Source organism: Lutra lutra, chromosome 2, assembly GCF_902655055.1.
Source record: "Lutra lutra chromosome 2, mLutLut1.2, whole genome shotgun sequence".
In the NCBI taxonomy this organism is placed as follows: domain Eukaryota; kingdom Metazoa; phylum Chordata; class Mammalia; order Carnivora; family Mustelidae; genus Lutra; species Lutra lutra.
This window is the reverse complement of record NC_062279.1, coordinates 65688086-65710316: the sequence shown is the minus strand read 5'-3', so window position 1 is coordinate 65710316 and position 22231 is coordinate 65688086. Positions and strand designations below refer to the sequence as shown.

The 22231-nt window shown below is 34.4% G+C and overlaps 1 protein-coding gene across 4 annotated transcripts in view; it reads left to right on the top strand.

Moving 5' to 3' along the window:
* IQCM (IQ motif containing M) overlaps positions 1-22231 on the top strand; it is a 486594-nt gene that overhangs the window by 398428 nt on the left and 65935 nt on the right. For all 4 annotated transcript variants that reach the window (XM_047717609.1, XM_047717608.1, XM_047717606.1 and 1 more), the window contains one exon: positions 179-337. In XM_047717609.1, coding sequence (XP_047573565.1) covers positions 179-337 — 159 coding nt within the window. The remainder of the gene's footprint in view (positions 1-178; positions 338-22231) is intronic.

The window sequence follows — 22231 nt, the reverse complement described above, 5'->3', positions numbered from 1 at the left end:
AATTATCTGAAAAGTAAGATTGTTGGTGAAGTACCTTGGGCTAAACCCGCCCCCCACACTATCAACATAGCCATTAGCATTCGAATTAGTAAATAGTTTTAATTTACCTCACTTACAAGAAACACATTAGACAAAAATGTCTAAAATTTAAAATTTTTTTAATATTTTTTTTTTACAGACCATGAGAAATATTCTGAACTCATCAAGAAGTACAATGCAATTGAAATGTTATTTACACTCTATCCTCCTCAAGGTGCCCACGTGCATAATAATATACGACTTAGGTCAACTTGGCTGAGACCCATAGTAAATGGGGAAGAAGGATACAGATATATAGGTAAGATGCTGAATCTTATTATTTCTTTTTATAATATAGAAGAAATGACCCTTAATCTTAGGAAACAGACTGAGGGTTGTTGGAGGGTTGGGGGTGGGAGGGATAGGGTGGCTGGGTTATGAACATTGGGGAGGGTATATGCTGTGGTGAGTGCTGTGAATTGTGTAAGACTGATGAATCACAGACCTGTACCTCTGAAACAAATAATACATTATATGTTAATTTAAAAAAACTTTTAAAAAAAGAAGAAATGATCCTTTTTAGGACTCTTATTTGTCACTTAGATAATATAGGGTAATACATAGGCCCTATAGAATATTCATTTCAGTTGTTAAGTACTATGCCTGTAGCTTAAAAAGTGGTTATTTTACACTTTGGTGCCTCCTCGAGAATAGTGGAAACATACTGTGTTTTTTCATTCACCGATGATGGACATTTGTGTTACTTTCAAAAACATGATAATATAAGGAAAGTTCCCATGAACATTCCTGCACAGGTCTGTGTCTAGACAAATGCTTGCATTTGTCTTAACTAACCTGTTTTCCAAAGTAGTTCAGTTATTTCATATTCCCCATCAGGAGAGATCTGAGAGCTGCATACACTCCACAGCTACATCAGTACTTGGTTTAATCAGTTTTTCTAATTTTAGTCTTTCTAATATGTATTGATATTCCATTGTGGTTTTCATTTACATTTTTCTAGTAGATGATGTTTTCATGTATTTGTCATTGTATGTCATTGCTGGTGAAGTATCTGTTCAAATCTTGACCATTTTTTTTTTAAGATTTTATTTATTTATTTGACAGAGAGAAATCACAAGTAGGCAGAGAGGCAGGCAGAGAGAGAGGAGGAAGCAGGCTCCCTGCTGAGCAGAGAGCCCGATGTGGGGCTTGAACCCAGCACCTGGGATCATGACCTGAGCCGAAGGCAGCGGCTTAACCCACTGAGCCACCCAGGCGCCCCATTGACCATTTTTTAATATATATTTTTTATTTGTCAGTGTTAAAAAGTCTGTCAGATATTCTGAATAGAAACCCTTTAACATATATTCTTTGAAAATATTTTCTCCTAGTTTGTGTCTTGTCTTTTCTGTCTTTTTATAATGCCTTTTGAAGAGAGGTTTTTAATTTTGATGAAATCTAGTTTACCCTCATATTTTTTAATTTATTAATATATAATGTATTATTTGTTTCAGGGGTACAGGTCTATGAATCATCAGTCTTACACAATTCACAGCACTCACCATAGCATATACCCTCCCCAGTATCCATCACTCAGCCACCCTATTCCTCCCACCCCCCTCCAGCAACCTTCAGTTTGTTTCCTGAGATTAAGAGTCTCTTATGGTTTGTCTCCCTCTCCAGTCCCATCTTGTTAGATTTTTCCCTCCCTTCCCTCCACCCTTGCCCTGTCTCTCAAATTCCTCATATCTGAGAGACCATATAATAATTGTCTTTCTCTGATTGACGTTTTTTACTTAGCATACTACCTTCTAATTCTATCCACATCATTGCAAATGGCAAGATTTGTGTTATTTTTTTGATAGCTTCATAATATTCCATTGTATATATATATATACCACATCTTCTTTATCCATTCATCTATTGATGGACATCCAGACTCTTTCCATAGTTTTCTTATTGTGGACATTGCTGCTATGAACATTGGGGTGCACATGCCCCTTGAGATCACTATATTTATATCTTTAGGGTATACCCAGTAGTCGATTGCTGGGTTGTAGGACAGCTCTATTTTCAACTTTTTGAAAGTTCGTTTTTGAGGAACCTCCATACTGTTTTCCAGAGTGGCTGCACTAGTTTGCCTTCCCACCAACAATGTAGGAGGGTTCCCCTTTCTCTGCATCCTCACCAACACCTATCATTTCTGACTGGCTAAAATTAACTGGCTAAAATTAACTGGTGTGAGGTGATATCTCACTGTGGTTTTGGTTTGTATTTTCCTGATACAAAGCTTTTGTGCAGCAAAGGAAACAGTCAACAAAATTAAAAAAAAAAAAACAAAAAACCCAACAGAATGAGAAAAGATATTTGCAAATGACATATCAGATAAAGGGCTAGCATCCAAAATATTCAGAACTTATCACACTCAACACCCAAAGAACAAATAATCCAATCAAGAAATGGGCAGAAGACATGAGCAGACATTTCTGCAAAAAAGACATCCAAATGGCCAAGAGACACATGAAAAAGTGTTCAACATCACTCAGCATCAGGGAAATACCCTTGTATTCTTTATGTTTTTATTGTGATAGCCAAGATATATTGGTCAGACTTCTAGTCACAAGGTTTTTTTCTAGAAATTTTATACTTTTGGGTTTTATATATCAGTATAAAAATCTATCCTGAGTTATTCTTTTTCCTTGGCTTTTTGTTTTGTTTTTGTTTTTGTTTTGTACTTGGTTTTTGTATTGTTTTTTTAATTTAGTATGTTGATACCCAGATGTGCTAGTGCTATTTGTTGAAATGACTCTCCTTCTATGAATTAACTTTGTATTTTGGCAAAACCAAATAGACTAAGAAGATATACAGATGGTAAATAAGGACATGAAAAGATGATCAACATCATTAGTCATTAGGGAAATATAAATTAAAGCTACAATGGGAATATTCACCTATTAGAAAGACTAAAATGAAATTAGAAAATATGACAGCACCAAGTCTGGCAAGGATGTAGAGCAACTAAAACACTCATTCATTACTGCTGGAAATGCAAAATGATGCAATCAATTTCTAAATATTTTGGTGCTTTCTTATAAAGTTAAGTTACTCTAACCATAGACCCAGCCACCTTACTCTGGGTAATTACCCAAGAGAAATGAAATTGTTTGTTGACCAAAAACTTATGTGTAAGTGTATATAGTTGTTTTAGTTCTAATTGCCAAAAGCTGAGGGTGCCTGGGTGGCTCAGTGAGTTAAAGACTCTGCCTTTGGCTCAGGTCATGATCCCAGGGTCCTGGGATCGAGCCCCGCATCTCTGCTGAGCAGAGAGCCTGCCTCCCCTGCTCTCTCTGCCTGCTTCTCTGCCTACTTGTGATCTCTGTCTGTCAAATAGATAAATAAAATCTTTAATAAAAGAAAGGGTTAATTGCCAAAAGCTGGAAACAACATAAATATTCTTCAACTGGTGAGTAGATAAAAAAAAATTTGTTACATGTACACAGTGAAGTATTTCCAGCTATAAAATGGATTGAACTTTTGACACACACAACAACATGAATTTCAGATGCATCATGTTAAGTGAAAGAAGCTAATTCATAGGTTATATATAGATTCTATTTAAATGACATTTTGGAAAAAGCAAAACTATAAGGAGAGATCAGTCCAGTAATTTGCAGGGCTTATTGTAGGAGGGTTTGGTTACCAAAAGGCAGCATGAGGGACTTCATAGAGTGATGGAATTATTTTGTTTCTTGATCATGATAGTGGTTATATGACTCTAAAAATTAGTTGAAATGAACTGTATACCAAAAGAGTGAATTTTACTGTAAGTAAAATTTTAGAAATAAACACAAGATAAAAAGAGAAAAGAATTTATGTGAATGGCAAACAAGTCCAGAAGATGTGCATTATTATTACTCATTAGGGGAATGTAAATTAAACACAATGGGCTAAGAACTTACTAAATGGCTAAAATTAAAAATTGAACACACCAAGTGCTGACAGGGATGGGTGGCAACTTTAACACTAATATTCTGCCAGTGCAAATGTAAAATGGTCAAAACGTTTTGCAAAATAGTTTGATATTTTCTTTTTTTTAAATAATAATGAATTTATAGTTTATTGAAATGATACAAATTCCATAATTTGAAATAAATCAATACAGAAAAATATGAAGAAAAAGAGCAACAAATCACTATACACACCTAAACACAAATGTACCAAATTCCAGGTATACCTCACATATACAGAGAGAAATGAGATATAGTGAGAGAAAGGAGATTTGTCAAAGTAACTTTATAACAATGGAATATTTTTTTAATTTTTAATTTTTTAAATTTCTATTCAATGTACCAGAATTTAATATTTTTTTTTAAATTTTTTATTTCTCTTCAGAGTAACAGTATTCATTGTTTTTGCACTATACCCAGTGCTCCATGCAATCCGTGCCCTCTACAATACCCACCACCTGGTTCCCCCAACCTCCCACCCCCCGCTCCTTCAAAACCCTCAGATTATTTTTCAGAGTCCATAGTCTCTCATGGTTCACCTTCCCCTCCAATTTCCCTCAACTACCTTCTCCTCTCCATCTCCCCTTGTCCTCCATGCTATTTGTTATGCTCCACAAATAAGTGAAACCATATGATAATTGACTCTCTCTGCTTGACTTATTTCACTCAACATAATCTCTTCCAGTCCCATCCATGTTGCTACAAAAGTTGGGTATTCATCCTTTCTGATGGAGGCATAATACTCCATAGTGTATATGGACCACATCTTCCTTATCCATTCGTCTGTTGAAGGGCATCTTGGTTCTTTCCACAGTTTGCAACCGTGGCCATTGCTGCTATAAACATTGGGGTACAGATGGCCCTTCTTTTCACTACCTCTGTATCTTTGGGGTAAATACCCAGTAGTGCAATTGCAGGGTCATACGGAAGCTCTATTTTTAATTTCTTGAGGAATCTCCACACTGTTTTCCAAAGTGGCTGCACCAACTTGCATTCCCACCAACAGTGTAAGAGGGTTCCCCTTTCTCCACATCCTCTCCAACACATGTTGTTACCTGTCTTGCTAATTTTGGCCATTCTAACTGGTGTAAGGTGGTATCTCAATATGGTTTTAATTTGAATCTCCCTGATGGCTAGTGATGGTGAACATTTTTTCATGTGTCTGATAGCCATTTGTATGTCTTCATTGGGTAAGTGTCTGTTCATATCTTCTGCCCATTTTTTGACATGGTTATCTGTTTTGTGTGTGTTGAGTTTGAGGAGTTCTTTATAGATCCTGGATATCAACCTTTTGTCTGTACTGTCACTTGCAAATATCTTCTCCCATTCTGTTGGTTGCCTCTTTGTTTTGTTGACTGTTTCCTTTGCTGTGCAGAAGTTTTTGATCTTGATGAAGTCCCAAAAATTCATCTTCGCTTTTGTTTCCTTTGCCTTTGGAGACATATCTTAAAAGAAGTTGCTGTGGCTGATATCGAAGAGGTTACTGCCTATGTTCTCCTCTAGGATCCTGATGGATTCCTATCTCACATTGAGGTCTTTTATCCATTTTGAGTTTATCTTTGTATACGGTGTAAGAGGATGGTTGAGTTTCATTCTTCTACATATAGATGTTCAGTTTTCCCAGCACCATTTATTGAAGAGACTGTCTTTTTTCCACTGTATATTTTTTCCTGTTTTGTTGAAGATTATTTGATTGTAGAGTTGAGGGTCCATATCTGGGCTGTTTACTCTGTTCCACTGGTCTATGTGTCTGTTTTTATGCCAGTACCATGCTGTCTTGGTGATCATAGCTTTGTAGTAAAGCATCCGTTCCTGATTAAAACGCTTCAAAGTATAGGGATAGAGGGAACATTCCTGAACTTTATAAAATCTATCTATGAAAGACCCACAGCAAATATCATCCTCAATGGGAAAAAGCTTGCAGACTTCCCATTGATATCAAGAACACGACAAGGGTGCCCACTCTGACCACTCTTGTTCAACATAGTATTAGAAGTCCTAGCAACAGCAATCAGACAACAAAGAGAAATAAAAGGTATCCAAATTGGCAATGAATAAGTCAAACCTCTCTCTTCGCAGATGACATGATTCTTTATATGGAAAACCCAAAAGACTCCACCCCAAAACTACTAGAACTCATACAGCAATTCAGCAGCGTGGCAGGATACAAAGTCAAAGTACAGAAATCAGTGGCTTTCTTATACACTAACAATGAAAATATAGAAAGGGAAATTAGAGAATCAATTCCATTTACTATAGCACCAAGAACCATAAGATACCTGGGAATAAACCTAACCAAAGAGGTAAAGTTAGAACTCTACTGGAGGAACTACAGAACACTCATGAAAGAAATTGAAGAAGACACAAAAAGATGGAAGACCATTCCATGCTCTTGGATCGGAAGAATAAACATTGTTAAAATGTCTATACTGCCTAGAGCAATCTATACTTTTAATGCCATTCTGATCAAAATACCACTGGTATTTTTCAAAGAGCTGGAGCAAATAATCCAAAAATTTGTATGGAATCAGAAGAGACCCCAAATCGCTAAGGAAATGTTGAAAAACAAAAATAAAACTGGGGGCATCACATTACCAGATTTCAAGCTTTTTTTTTTTTCCCCAGTTTTATTTTTTATTTTTTTTTAATTTTTTATTTTTTCAGTGTAACAGTATTCATTATTTTTGCACCACACCCAGTGCTCCATGCAATCCATGCCCTCTCCAATACCCACCACCTGGATCCCCCAACCTCCCACCCCTGCCCCTTCAAACCCTCAGATTGTTTTTCAGAGTCCATAGTCTCTAATAGTTCACCTCCCCTTCCAATTTCCCTCAACTCCCTTCTCCTCTCCATCTCCCCTTGTCCTCCATGCTATTTGTTATGCTCCACAAATAAGTGAAACCATATGATAATTGACTTTCTCTGCTTGACTTATTTCACTCAGCATAATCTCTTCCAGTCCTGTCCATGTTGCTACAAAAGTTGGGTATTCATCCTTTCTGATGGAGGCATAATACTCCATGGTGTATATGGACCACATCTTCCTTATCCATTCATCCATTGAAGGGCATCTTGGTTCTTTCCAGCTTTACTACAAAGCTGTGATCACTAAGACAGCATGGTACTGGCATAAAAACAGAATTTATTGTTTATGCACCACACCCAGTTTGATATTTTCTTAAAAAATTAAATGTATATCTCTTTTATGATCCCACCATACCACTCCTAGATATTTAACCAAGGCAAAAGAAAGTATAAATCCATATAAAGACTTGTCCATGAATATTCATAGATCCATTTTTAAATAAAAGACTCAAACTAGAAACAACCCAAATGCCTATCTACAGGTGAAATGATAAACAAATTGTGATACACCCTTGCAGAATACTTCTTACTCAGCAATATAAAAGAACAAACTATTGACCATATTGAAACAGGTAACAACATGGCTGAATCTCAAAAGAATATGCTGAATGAAAGAAATCAGACAAAAAAGAAAGAGGTCAAGAGTATGATTCCATTTATATAAAAGTCTAGAAAATGCAAACTAAATCTTATAACAGAAGCAAATCTGTGTATACCTGAGATGGGGGGAACATAAGTGTAATGTGGTGGGTTATGAAATTTTGGGATGATAGAAAAGTTTATTATTGTCACTGTGCTGATGGTTTCATGTAAGTAAGTCTATGCCAAAATTCATCAAATTGTACACTTTAAATATGTGCAGTTTTCATTTATACTTCAATGAAGCTATAAAAGTAAACTTGAAAACATAAATTTAAAGAACCAAGATAGTGAAATTTGTATTTTGGTAATATTTTTGAGAAATTATTTCTCTTTAAGTTTTAAAACCAGCAGTTTAGAACTTATCTAAGGAAAGCCACAGATCTACTGCAGTCTCATGGGGCTAGTGCATATAATGGCATACTTAAGTACTGTTTTCTGATAGGAAGCATAGAGGAAGAAGAGGAGCGAAAGAGAAGGAAAATTATGAAAAAGTTAATTGAGAGTTTTAGGTTCTATAAGATGAATCAAGACCCTGGTTGCGATCTATCTTCTCTTTGCTATTTTCCACCTGAACATTACCACCGTGTGATCCATATCATTCTAAAAGATTTGTGTTCATTGTTTATAGCCCATTTGTGAACACTTGGTACAAATAAAACAAACATAAAGGAAATATGCAAGAGGTACTATGTTGTAAGTTAAAGACTCATCTTCTGAGGTTTTATGCTTATCTTTTCCCTTTTTCGTAAGGGACCAAGGTCTTGCATCTTTGTGAATTACAGTTGTTATTAAATTGATAGACAAAATATTTTGCAGCATTTGCCTTGAGAAAGATTAGTCTATTACAGGAGTGCCTTCTGAAACTCAGTATCTGCCCCACTAGAAACATTTTAGGGAAGATAGCTCTGAGAATTTATTATGTGTCCCAACATTAATAATACTCCACAATGTAAGCACTCCTGTTTATTGATTTCACTCTGTAGATTTAGAGAAGTATCATCAGCAAGAACTGAGGAGTAGTTAATAGAATTACTGAATGCTCTATAAATGACATGAGTTGCTAACAAATTACGTAGTATTAGGACCATACATATTCTAAAAATATTCATTATATCCATGTTTTTACACCCTATAATTCATATTACAGTGGTTTGAATCTCACTGGAATGAAGCACAAGTCATGTATTCAAATTGGTTAATATATACAAAGTATTTCTTCTGAATCATAATTTTATATTTTTAGATCAATGAAGTAAAAAAAAAAAAGCTTTACATTTTCCTCTAGGAACATATGTTTTGTCAAACTTATTTTCAGAAAATAAGTGTAACAAGCCTTTTAGAAGGCTTGTATCTTTTGTTACCTTCCCTTATGAGTTGTCTGTCCTTCAGTTCCCTGGTCTTAAAGACTGTCACAGATACACTGAACTTGTTTCTCACCTTCATTAAGTTTTTGTGACTTTCGTGGATTTTCACCCTGGAAGCTGTAGATTATATTAAGGAACTCCTGGAATTCTAATGGGAATACCTTGAAAGGAGTAGGTTAGCCATTATCTTTTAAGAAAATCATTTAGAGAATACACATGAGTGATTAAATTACTTTCTCAATCCAATGGTGCATTCTTAACTGGAACCATATTATTATATTAATATAAGGTTTCTAATTAGTTCAGATCCTGAATAATGAGCAAAGACCTCTAGTTCTACTACTTCTTTTGCATATATCATTTCCAGCCCTTCATATAGTAAATTTTTCTTACCCTTATAACATATGGTTATTTAAGTTATATACTTAATCTGGAACTGATTTCCTGTCCTAATCACTGTTTTGTTACCCATTATAAAATTACAAAATATCTTTTATGCTATTCAGTTTATTCCACTGCCTTCAGGCAAGATCTGATGTACATTAACCAAATGATAATCTCATCTTTAAAGACCCTGGCAATTACATAATTGTCCTTGACAGGTCTGATTTTTTTTTATGATTATCTCTCTCAGAACTTTCTACTCTGCAATATAAGACTCTTTTCTTACACATTCTTCACTGCAGTTGTAACTTTTTCACTATCCACAAAGTTAAGGCTATGTATAGATTAATAAGAATCTATTTCAGTAATAGGCCTTTAAAAATATTTTTCCTCAGAAGTCCTCTTTCTAATCCTTAATGTCTTCTGACACTTCTCTCTAAATATTTCCCAAATTTTCTCCTTTCTTCTAAGTGATGGGACTCAGAAGATAAGATAATCCAATATATCGAATTTATTGTGAATATAATCCAGCTTCTACATGTTCTGCTTATACTTTTGCACTTGTTTTAAACTTTTAAAATACACATGTTGGGGGCACCTGGATGCCTTAGTCAGTTAAGCATCCAGCTCTTGGTTTTGGCTCAGGTCATGATCTCATGGGTCCTGAGATCAAGCCCTGTATAGGGTTCCGCTTTCAGCAGGGAGTCTCCTTGAAGAGTCTCTCCCTCTATCCCTCCAACCCCGCTTTCTCTCTCCCCCTCAAATAAATAATCTTTAAAATACACATATCAGTATTTGTATTTCTGTCCATCATCAATCTCTCCTTTTTGGGGGGCCATATTTCCTTTAATTATTGATATGGGTAGAATTTATTTTGCCTTCTTAAATTTGGTATCTTGATTATTCCTGATTATCCTTAACTTATTTAGGATATAGACATTAATTTTTGAACCTGTTCTTTAGGGGTGTTCTATAAGATTAATTATTGAAAAATGAAAAACTCAAATCCTGATTTTAAGTGAGCTTCATATACTTTATATGACTTATATATGTGCAAGTAGAGGAAATGGTCTGTTATGGTTTGGATAAGTTTAAATGTACTCTGGTTAGTTCAATGCCTTGCTTAACCTATGGATTACCTGCTTGCTTGAGGAGAATAATATCACTAAAATCTATATATTATATTCAATTGGACTTATAAAGTTGTCTGGGTATATACCCATTGATATCCCTTTTTACCAACTCTCAACTGCCAGCATCTCCACAATATGTTATTTAGTGTCCCTTTGTTTTTCTTTGTTAAGGGCAAATTATGTGACTCTACTTTCATAAGGGTAATTGCTGGTGGAAAAATAAAATGGTATTTTATTTTTAGATGATGGTTCCATTGGTTAAAACTTTCAACATTTAATATACTCACAGAAATTATTCACAGAAAGATAAAAATGATTGCTATATTATATCTGGTGAAAGTTCTTCAACTGTGGGCAGGTTATTACAAATACTTTAGAATGATGAATTAGGTCTTGCTCATTTAATGGAATGAATGTATTCTATGTGAATTCCATTTTTTCTTGGACTTCATTGATCAAATCAGAGATATGTCTCTCATCCATCCAGTTTCATCAAGCAGGTTGGAAGTGTTTGAGAAAGAAATTAAGATGTGGCATCTGATCTATAAGCTAAAGGAAATGTGAGTTGCATATTTACAATAATCTACCACTCAATACTTCTCAACCTTTTAAAATGAAAATTTTAGGATTATGTTTCTATATCTGAATTCTGCATCCATTTATTCAACAAGCATTAACTGAGTATCAACTATGTTCTTGACAATACAGCTTGAAAAATAACTTAAGCCTAATCCCTCCCCTAGAAGTGTTCACATTCTAGCAAATCCAAAGCACTATCAGAGTTTTGGCTCAGTTAGTCCCAGTGAGCACTTTTATTGGTCTATGGGACAAACAAATAGCTACCAAAGAAAAATCTTCCAAAAAAAAAAAAAAAAAAAAAAAGTCTTGGGAGAACATCTCAAAAATGGCAAAGGATGACAGCAACACTCAATATCTGAAATAAAAATTCCAAGCTCAATTTGTTGTCCATCTAAGTAAAGGAGAGTTATGCTGGTTGAACAGTCTTTCTGGGCAAAGCAGACTATTGCTATAATATAGGGTTTTGGGGAAGAGAGGTAGCTAGTCCCCAAGATGGACATAATGATCCATGCTTTTGTGGAAATATACATACTGTATCAGGGCCGGTCTTTGTTATCAACAGAATACAAGCAAATTTACAGTATTTTACCTCTGAGGCTAGGTCCCAAAAGTTTTTGTGGAAGATTTTGTGGCTCCGGCCTTGCTCTCTCTTAGATAAGCTTCTCTGCGGAAAACCAGCTGCCATGTGATAGCGGTCTCAGCAGAACTGTTGAAGTAAGTCAAGCGGAGAAAGTAATTATCATATGGTTTCACTTACTTGTGGAGCATAAGGAATAACATGAGGACATTAGAAGGAAAGGAATAGTGAACTGGGGTAAATCGGAGGGGGAGACAAAGCATGAGAGACTGTGGACTCTGAGAAACAAACTGGGGGTTTGGGAAGGGAGGGGTGTGGGGGATGTGTTAACGCTGGTGGTGGGTATTAAGGAGGGCACGTATTGCATGGAGCACTAGGTATGGTGCGTAAACAATGAATCTTGGAACACTGAAAAAAAACAAAAATTTTTTTTTTTAAATGAGAAAATACAACACACAAAGAACTCAAAGAACTGTTGAGAGGTCTTGAGGTCTTTGTGCTAATAAGTTGAAGGTATCTGCCTATAACCAGTGAAGAGTTGAGGTCTGTATGAGTAATGAAACATGTAAGAGGAGTCTCTTAAAGAGTCTTTCAGAGGACAGCAACCCCATGAGAGATCGTGGCCTAACCCACCTAGAAAATCCATTCCAATTCCTAAGTCTCAGAAACTATGTGAGAAAAATACTGTTTTAGGATTTTAATTTGGGGATAATATGTTACACAACATGCAAGTTAGTGATTAGTGGCTTTTAGCCGTAGAAGTGAAGTGACACAAGATTTAGGGTATGGTTCCTCAGGAAAAAACAAGTTGTTGATTGACTAGCCTTCAAACTTGTATTAATAGAGAGACTTTTGTTCATTAACTAGCTTTCAAAAGTAGGATCGCTCATCTATTGGTTGGTTTTCAGGAGTATGTTTCCAGAATTGAGCTCTACCACTGGTTGATTAAACAGGTTTAAAACTTGTTCTGGGCATTATTCACCACAATTATAATTGATTGGTTAAAGAGGCTTAAAAAGTAAGTTGTAGTTTTAATTTATTACTGTAGCTATAGAACTCTTAAGCTTTTCTTAAGAGTATGAAGAAATGTTATTCCTAATGTTATTAGTAAATAAGCACATAAAGAAAAAATTCAAGATTTCTTGCTAATTGATAGAGGTGATTATGTATAATTAATTATATTAATTATAATTAATTAATATAATTAATTAAGTATAATTGAGTATAATTGTGAGCCTAAGAAAAGGAAATGACTACATCTGGCAGTATGAAAGATGATTTTATAAAGAAGATGACATATGAGTTCTTACAGCATGGATTACAGTTACTAAATAAAGAGTAGAAGATAGTGCTATAATCAATGGGAAGAGCATGTGACCTCCATGTTGTGGAAAGTTGTGGGAACTAACTTTATTTTAGGTAGTCCCCCTGCCAACCTTTACTGAATGGAAAGTCATCAGAGATGGAGAAAAACCATGAAAGACTCTTAACTATAGTAAATAAACAAGGTTGCTAGAGGGGAAAGGTGGAGGGATGGGATAACTGGTTGATGGGCATCGAGGAGGGCACATGATGTGATGAGCACTGGGTGTTATACACAACTGATGAATTATTAAATTCTACATCTGAAACTAATGAGGTATTGACTAATTGAGTTTAAATTAAAAAAAAAAAATTCCCTCCCCCTTTTTAAAGTGCTCCTGCACAACCTAACACAAGACTCTTTAAAACAGTGGTTTTATAAAGTCTGATAAATTGGTGACATACCATATAATGCCAGGTATAACAAAATAACCATTTGGAATTATATGCCCTTACACTGTTCAGATCTTATTAACATAGCTTATAACTACATTATACACACACACTATAATCTCTCCTCATATGTTAATGATTATTTTAGTTAATACATATTTTAAATATATAACTAATATGTAAAATTAGAGATTAGAGTAACTTCTTATATGTTAAAAAGTTTTTTAGGTAATAAATTCAACTTTAAAATTCGATAAAGAATTTGAAAGTTTGCATAAAAGTGTCTTTAGGTAGTCAAAATTGATATAACAAAGGGAATATATTAAAGCTCACAGGAGAGAGACTCACTCAATGCCCATTTACTCTTACTTCAGACACCAGAGAAACCATATTCTTGTTCATGAGAATTTCTCCCAGAGTAATAGATCTCAGCTTTGTTAGACCTTCATTAGATGCCATATAGGTTGAACCTCAAGAGGAGTACACACTAAGACAATAATTAAATTATTAATTGAATAATTAATAATAATTAAATAATTAAGTCAAAGACAAAATTAAAAAGGGTTAAGAGCAACAGAGAAAAGAGAGAATTTGCACAAAAGAAGTTTCTTCCCCTCCTCCTCACAAGATTATTTGCAGGTTTCTTAACAGAAACTTTTTAGGCTGAGAGAGAATGGAATGATTCAAAATATTGAAAGAAAAATATCTGTCAATCAAGAATTCTATACTTGATAAAGCAGTACTTCAGAAACAAAAGAGGGATAAAGACTTTCCCAAAGAAGCAAAACCTGGGGAGTTCATTACCACCAAACCTGACTTGTAAGAAATGCTAAAGGCAATTCTTTGAGTGGAAGTAAAAGAATGATAATTAACATAAAAAGTCATAAAATGGTAGGGTAAATCTTAGTGGTAATGGTAAACATATAGTCATATTTAGATTCTGTAATATGGTAATAGTGGTGTATAATTCAATTAAAACTTTAGCTTAAAAATTCAAAACAAAAATAGAAAACCTGGAAGAAATGGATAAATTCTTAGAAAGACACAACTTTGTAAGACTGAATCACAAATAGGAAATCTGAATAGACTGATTACAAGTAATTAAATTAAATCAGTAATGTAAAAGCTCATAAAAACAAAAGACCAGGACCAGATTGCTTCATAGATGAATTTTTCCAAACATTTAAAGAAAAGTAAGTAACTACCCTCAAATTATTGAAGAGGAGTATTTCCAAACTCATTTTATGAGGCCAGCATTACCCTAATAACAAAACTAGACAAAGACACCACAAAAAGGAGAGGGGAGGTGAGAGAAAGAGAATAGTAAAGAAAAAAAAAATTACAGACCAATATCCCTGAAGAACACAGATGCAAAAATCCTCAATGAAATATTAGCAAACCAAATTAAACAATAGACTAAATGGACCATTCACCATGATCAAGTGGGATTTATTCTAGGGATGCAAGGATGGTTCACCTTCCACAGATCAATCAATGTGATACACTACATTAACAAAACAATGGGTGGCTCAGTCTGTTAAGCATCTACCTTCAGCTTGGGTTGTGACCCCAGTGTCCAAAGATAGAGTCCTGTGTCAGGGTCTTTGCTTAGTGAGGAGTCTGCTTCTCCCTCTACTTGCCATGCCCCCTGCTTGTGCAGTCTCTTTCTCTCTCTCTCTCTCTCTTTCTCTGACAAATAAATTAATAAAATCTTTAAAAAAAATAAAAAGTGAAAATCATATTGTCTCAATAGATGCAGAATAAGCATTTTGCAAAATTCAAAACACATGTAAGATAAAAACTCTCATAGCATGTATACAAGGAAAATATTGTAAGAAGGTCATATAGGACAGACTCACAGCTAACATAATATTCAATAGTAAAAAGCTTAAAGCTTTTCCCCTGAGATCAGGAACTTCACACAGATGCCTAGACTTGCCACTTATATTCAACACAATATTAGAAGTCCTTGCCAGAGCAAGTGACAAGAAAAAGAAATTTAAGGGACCCAAATTGGAAAAGAAGTAAAACTCACTATTGGCAGATGACGTTATGATATATAGAAAATGTAAGGACTCCACCAGAAAACTATTTGATTAATAAATGAACTCGCTAAAGTTGCAGGACACAATGTTAACATAGGAAATATGTTTTAACTTATTTTAAGTTAAAAATCAGAGGCACCTGGGTGGCTCAGTGGGTTAAATCTCTGCATTTGGCTCAGGTCATGATCTCAACGTCCTGGGATCTAGCCCTGCATCAGACTCTCTGCTCAGCAGGGAGCCTGCTTACCCCTCTCTATATCTCTGCCTACCTCTCTACCTACTTGTGATATCTGTCAAATAAATAAATAAAATCTTTTAAAAAATAAAGTTAAAAATCAGTTGCATTTCTATATACTAATAACAAACTACCAGAGAAAGAAATTAAGAAAACAATTCCATTTATAACTGCATCCAAAAGAATAAAATACCTAGGAATAAATTTAACCAAGGTGGTGAAAGACCTGCACTCAGAAAACTCCAAATTGTTGATGAAAGAATTCAAAGACAACATAAATAGAAAGATATTCAATGCATACAGATTAGAAGAATTAATAGTGATAAAATGTTCATACTACCCAAAGAAATCTTCAGATTCAATGAAATCTCCATCAAATACCAGTGCAATTTTTACAGCACTAGAGCAGAGAATCCCAAAATTTGTATGGAACTACAAAAGACCCCAAATAGATAAAGCAGTGTTGAGAAAGAAGAACAAAGCTCAAGGTAAAACACTCCTGAATTTCAAACAGCACTACAAATCTATCTTAATCAAAATGGTATGGTTCTGGCATGAAAACAGATGCATACACCAATGGAATAGAATAGACGGCTCAGAAATAAATTGATGCATTAATGGTCAATTAACCTTTGACAATAATGGCAAGAATATACAATGGAGAAAAGACAGTCACTTCCATAAACTGTGTTGGGAAAACTGGACAGCTACATGTAAAAGAATGAAACTGGACACTATCTTACACCACATACAAAAATTAAATCAATGTGCACCGGAATGTTTATAGCCGCAATGTCTACAATAGCCAAACTATGGAAAGAACCTAGATGTCCATCAACAGACGAATGGATAAAGAAGATGTGGTATATATACATAATGGAATACTATGCAGCCATCAAAAGAAATGAAATCTTGCCATTTGGGACAATGTGGATGGAACTAGAGGGCATCATGCTTAGCGAAATAAGTCAATCGGAGAAAGACAACTATCATATGATCTCCCTGATAGGAGGGAGAGGAGATGCAACATGGGGGGGTTAAGGGGGTAGGAGAAGAGTAAATGAAACAAGATGGGATTGGGAGGGAGACAAACCATAAGTGACTCTTAATCTCACAAAACAAACTGAGGGTTGATGGGGGGAGGGGCGTTGGGAGAGGGAGGGTGGGGTTATGGACATTGGGGAGGGTATGTGCTATGGTGAGTGCTGTGAAGTGTGTAAACCTGGCGATTCACAGACCTGTACCCCTGGGGATAAAAATATATTGTATGTTTATAAAAAATAAAATTTAATAAAAAAAATGAATTGAAAACTTGATTATGGAACCTGAAGCCATAAAACTCCTAAAAGAAAACAGCCAGAGGGGAGGTGCATGGGAGGCTAAGTTAAATAGGTGATGGAGATTAAGGAGTATACTTGTGATGAGCACTGGGTGTTATATGGAAGTGCTGAATCACTACATTGTATACCTGAAAAAATAAAATAATGTACTATGTTAACTAACTGGAATTTAAATAAAAACTAAAAAAAAAAAAAAAAAGGAAGAACAAAGGAAACATAGGAAGTAAGCTCATTGACATTGGTTTTAGCAATATTTTTTTGGACCAGTCTCCTTAGGCAAGGCAACAAAAGCTAAAATAAACAAATGGGATTATATCAAACTAAAAAACTTTTTCACAGCAAAGGAAGCCATCAGCAAGATGCAAGGCAACTGCTTAATAGTAGAAGATATTTGCAAATCATGTCTGATAAGGGTTAATATCCAAAATATATAAAGAATTTACCCATATGAAAAACAAAATAAATAACCTGATTAAAAAGTAGACAGAGGACTTGAATAGACATTTTTCCAAAAAAGACATACAACAGGCCAACAGGCACGTGAAAAGATGCTCAACATCAAAAGATGCTCACTAATCATCAAAAATGCAAATGAGAAACCACAATGAGATATCAAATTATACTTGACAGGTTGGCTATTATCAAAGAGACAAAAAAGTAAGTATTGGTGACGTTGTGGAGAAAAGGAAAAGAAAACCCCTGTGCACTGCTGGTGGGAATGCAAACTGGTACAGCCACTATGGAAAATAGTATGGAGGTTTCCAAAAAATTTAACATAGAATTACTCAACATACAAACAACCCAAGCGTCTATGGATGGACAAATGGGTAAAGAAGTTAGGATATATATATATATATATATATATATATATATATATATATATACATATATATATACACACACACACACACACACACACATATATGTATATATGTGTGTGTACATATATATATGTGTGTATCTGTAAAAAACAAGTCCTACTATTTGTGACAACTTGGATGAACCTTGATGGATCTTGAAACATTATGCTAAAAGAAAAATGCTAAGCAGAAAAAGAAATACTGTATGACCTCACTTATATGTGGAATCTAAAACAACAAAAGTCAAAGAAAAAGAGATCTGACTTCTTGTCACCAGAGGCAAGGGGTGGGGGAAGGGGGAGTTGGAAGAAGGTGATCAAAAGGCACAAACTTCCAATTAGAAGATAAATAACTACTGGGGATGTAATGTACAACATGATGACTATAGCTAATACAGGTTTGTGATATTTAGGAACTATGTTAAGAGAGTAAATCCTTAGAGTTCTCATTACAAGGAGGAAATTGTTTTCCTTTTCTTCTTTTACTGTATTTATATCAGAAGATGGATATTAGCTAAACCTATTATGGTAATTTTCACAATATATATAAATCAATCCCTCATGCTGTATGCCTTGAACTTATATGTGATACATGTCAATTATTTCTCAATAAAACCAGTAAAAAATAAATGTGATTTTCTTATATAAGGTTATAGGAGAATATTTAAAATTTGTGTAGGACATTGGACATTTTTTTGTTGTACATACTGTATTATTTGTTGAAGGGAGTAATGTATCCTGTGTCCTACCCAATACAAGTCATTTTATCTCCTCCCAATGATTATGATAACTAATACCACATCCTCAAAGTTCTAAAATATTCCCTAAGAGAGGTTTCATACCTGGTAAGATCCTGTGTGCTAAAAATAAATATAGAAATAATTATATGTATGTGTGTGTGTATATACACATATATACAGACACTCAGCTCTTGTTATATATAATTTATAAAAGAAATCTATATATTATATATATTATATTTGAAAGCTGAAAACTAATTATAATTTTAGTTTGTTGAGTGAGGGGTAAATGGGTTGAAGAGCTTAGCAGTTCGTGGTATCAATTGATTGTTATGATGGTAAAATTATATTTAGTGTAACATATTTATTCATTTCATACTCTTCGTTTCTTTTAAAGATTTAGTCATTTATTTTAGAAAGACAGGATGTGGGGTGGGGAGGGGTAGGGGGAGTGGGAGGGGCAAAATCTCAAGCAGACTCCATGCTGAGCAGAGAGCCTGTTGTGGGGCTCAATTTTATGACCCTAAAATCATGACCTGAGCCAAAACCAAGAGTAAGACACTTAGCTGACTGAACCACCCAGGTGTCCCCATTTTGTACTGTTTAAATAAGACTAAGAACTATACGTTTTATGTAATTTTCTCATTTCATCTTCATAATCTATTTAATGGTTGTTATTATTAAACTCATTTTACAGAGGAAACATTTCTTAGAAAGGCTAAATAACTTTGCCTTAAATTATCCATCTACCAGAGAATGCCACCAGCATTTCAGCTCACACATTCTAAACCTTAAGCAAGTACTTGCTACCTTACTATATACTGTCATATATGTGATTTATTTTGAATGACCAAGAAAATATTAAATTATCATTTTTTCAGAATTCAGGTGTATAATAATTTATCTTAAAAAAATCATGTGTATAGATGTATGTATGCTAGTAATTACAATCTTGTAATTACTGCACATGTTGAAACGATGTAAAGTCCCAGTAATAGGGAAATGGTTAAATATACTGTGGTGCATGAATAAAATGGAGTTCTATATAACCATTAAAATTATGTTACTGGGTATTTACTTATAGGTAAATAAAAATACATTTTTATAATGGAATGATGTGTATATTCACATGGTTGCATCAATTGAATATAAGAATATGCAAATTTTAATCTTATATTTTGTTAATCCAGTGGACTTTAACTATTCTAATATTCCTGATTTTTCTAATTTTTCTGTACATTTTACAAGTTTTACTCTACATCTCTTGTTTTAATAATAATAAAAAAATTGTTAGGGACTTGGAAAATTTCATTTTGAATTTCCATATGTAAGCTATAGTCTTTATGAGACCTCTATACTATCTTTGCAACTTCCTAAGGCTTTCTAATAATTTAAATATTAAAATTTTTAAAATTAAAAATAGAGCTACCCTATGACCTGGCAATTGCACTACTGGGTATTTACCTCAAAGATATAGATATAGTAAAAAGAAGGGCCATATGTACCCCAGTGTTCATAGCAGCCATCTCCACAATAGCCAAACTGTGGAAAGAGCTGAGATGCCTTTCAACAGATGAGTGGATAAAGATGATGTGGTTCATATACACAATGGAATATTACTCAGCCATCAGAAAGGATGAATACCCAACTTTTGCATCAACATGGATGGAACATGAGGAGATTATGCTGAGTGAAATAAGTCAAGCAGAGAGAGCCAATTACCATATGGTTTCACTTACTTGTGGAACATAAGGAATAACATAGAGGACATTAGGAGAAGGAAAGGAAAAGTGAACAGGGGGAATCGGAAGGGGAGATGAACCATGAAAGACTGTGGTATCTGAGAAACAAACTGAGGTTTTTAAAGGAAAGGGGAGTGGGGGATGGGTGAGCCTGGTGGTGGGTATTAAGGAGGGCATATATTGCATGGAGCATTGGGTGTTGTACATAAACAATGAATCTTGGAACACTGCATCAAAAACTAATGGTGACTATGGTGACATTAAAAATTAAAAATAAATAAATTAAAAAATTTGTCTATGTTTACATTGTTTTTCACTGATAAATTTATCTTTATATTATTTTGATTTTGCTGTATTGAACTATAGTGAAAAGAATACTTATCATATAAAATTAAAAATACAGCATTTCATTCATTTCAAATAATGGAGAAATGAATGAAACCATTTTCTAATTTTATTTTACCCCAAACCATTTAAATTGGTTTTGCATTAAAACTACATTTCAGGTGTGAAAATATAATACCTATTTTAAACATCTCTTCCTCTGATAGTTCATAAGCTTTTGAGAACATACTCTATAATTATCCTATTCCCACACAAAAATTCTTAGCACATAGTAGGCATTTATGCATTAACTTTTTGTTACATGAATCTATAAACTATTATAGTAGCATTTAAGCTCTTGTATTTCATGTTAAAGGTGAATACTTTTTTTCCATCAGTATATTAAAACTACTTTTCTTTATTCTTTCTAGATTCCTTCAAAGATTACTATAACATGATATGTCTATACTATAGTGTGGCACAGTTCTTTAATATTTAAAATTTTTATTAATAAATAAGATATAATTTAACCATAATGGAGGCAAAAATCCAAGGTAGTAAGAGCATGTTCAGTCACTCCACAAATCTTTATGGAGTGCCTGTGTTCAGTACTCTGTGATAGACATGAGGAGAATTCAAAAGTAAATAAAATAGCCTTTGTCCTGTGTTTATGATTTAGGCTTGGGAAGTGATACCAATACATAATTAACTACAGTAGAAGATATGAAGTGATGAGAGATGTAAAACAAGTGCTTATGTGTTCCCACTTGCTCTGCTAAGCAGTCTCGAGAGGTTGGACATAGTAAGGGTTTTGCAAGAGAGGAGCATAAGCCCTGAAACAGAGATAGGGGATGTCTTGAGAGAACTGTCAGGATGCCTTTTAAGTTATTCCATGCTCTCAGGAAAAAAGAGTGCCCTCAAGTAAAGCACTGATGGTATGCTTAACTGGCCCTTCCAAAATAATCTACAATAGTGCACTTGTTTACTAAGGAGTAAGCATCACTCCATTACATTAGTGATCAACCATAGTGCCCTAGACATTGATATTTTTATGTCTGAATTAATATAAAGGTGAATTACAGATAACTTGCAAAATTGTGAAAAAGGAAAACACAACTGAGAGTAAAAACTGTTTTGGTATATTTTCTTCCAGTATTTTGTAAAACCATTTACAAATATTTAAGCCCTGGAAGGGACATTACATGTCATTACGTCATTTTGCCAATTCCTCTTTCATTTTTATAGGGAGCTAGTTAGAAGGTATTGGAAAAGAATCACTTGAATTGAGCAGAGAGCACAGAGGCTAAGTGGCTTGTTCAAGGTCATGACCTTAATTATAACTGTGATGATGATTCAGGTTCAGAGTCTCATCAGGCCCATTGCTGTCCACCCTCCCCCACCACACACACATGCTCCACAGATTATCCTGGCTTTTTATGAAAAGTACATTAGACAATGTAAGTATTAACACATCTGTCTTTGTACTAGTCTTCAATTTTCTCCCTGTTTTCCTCAAGCTTAAAAACTGGCTGCTAGTTTTGTCCTTTGAATATTTTCTAAAGCAAAAACTGAAAGCAATACCCCTCACACCCCTTTCTGCTCTGTCTTCAGAAAGGAGG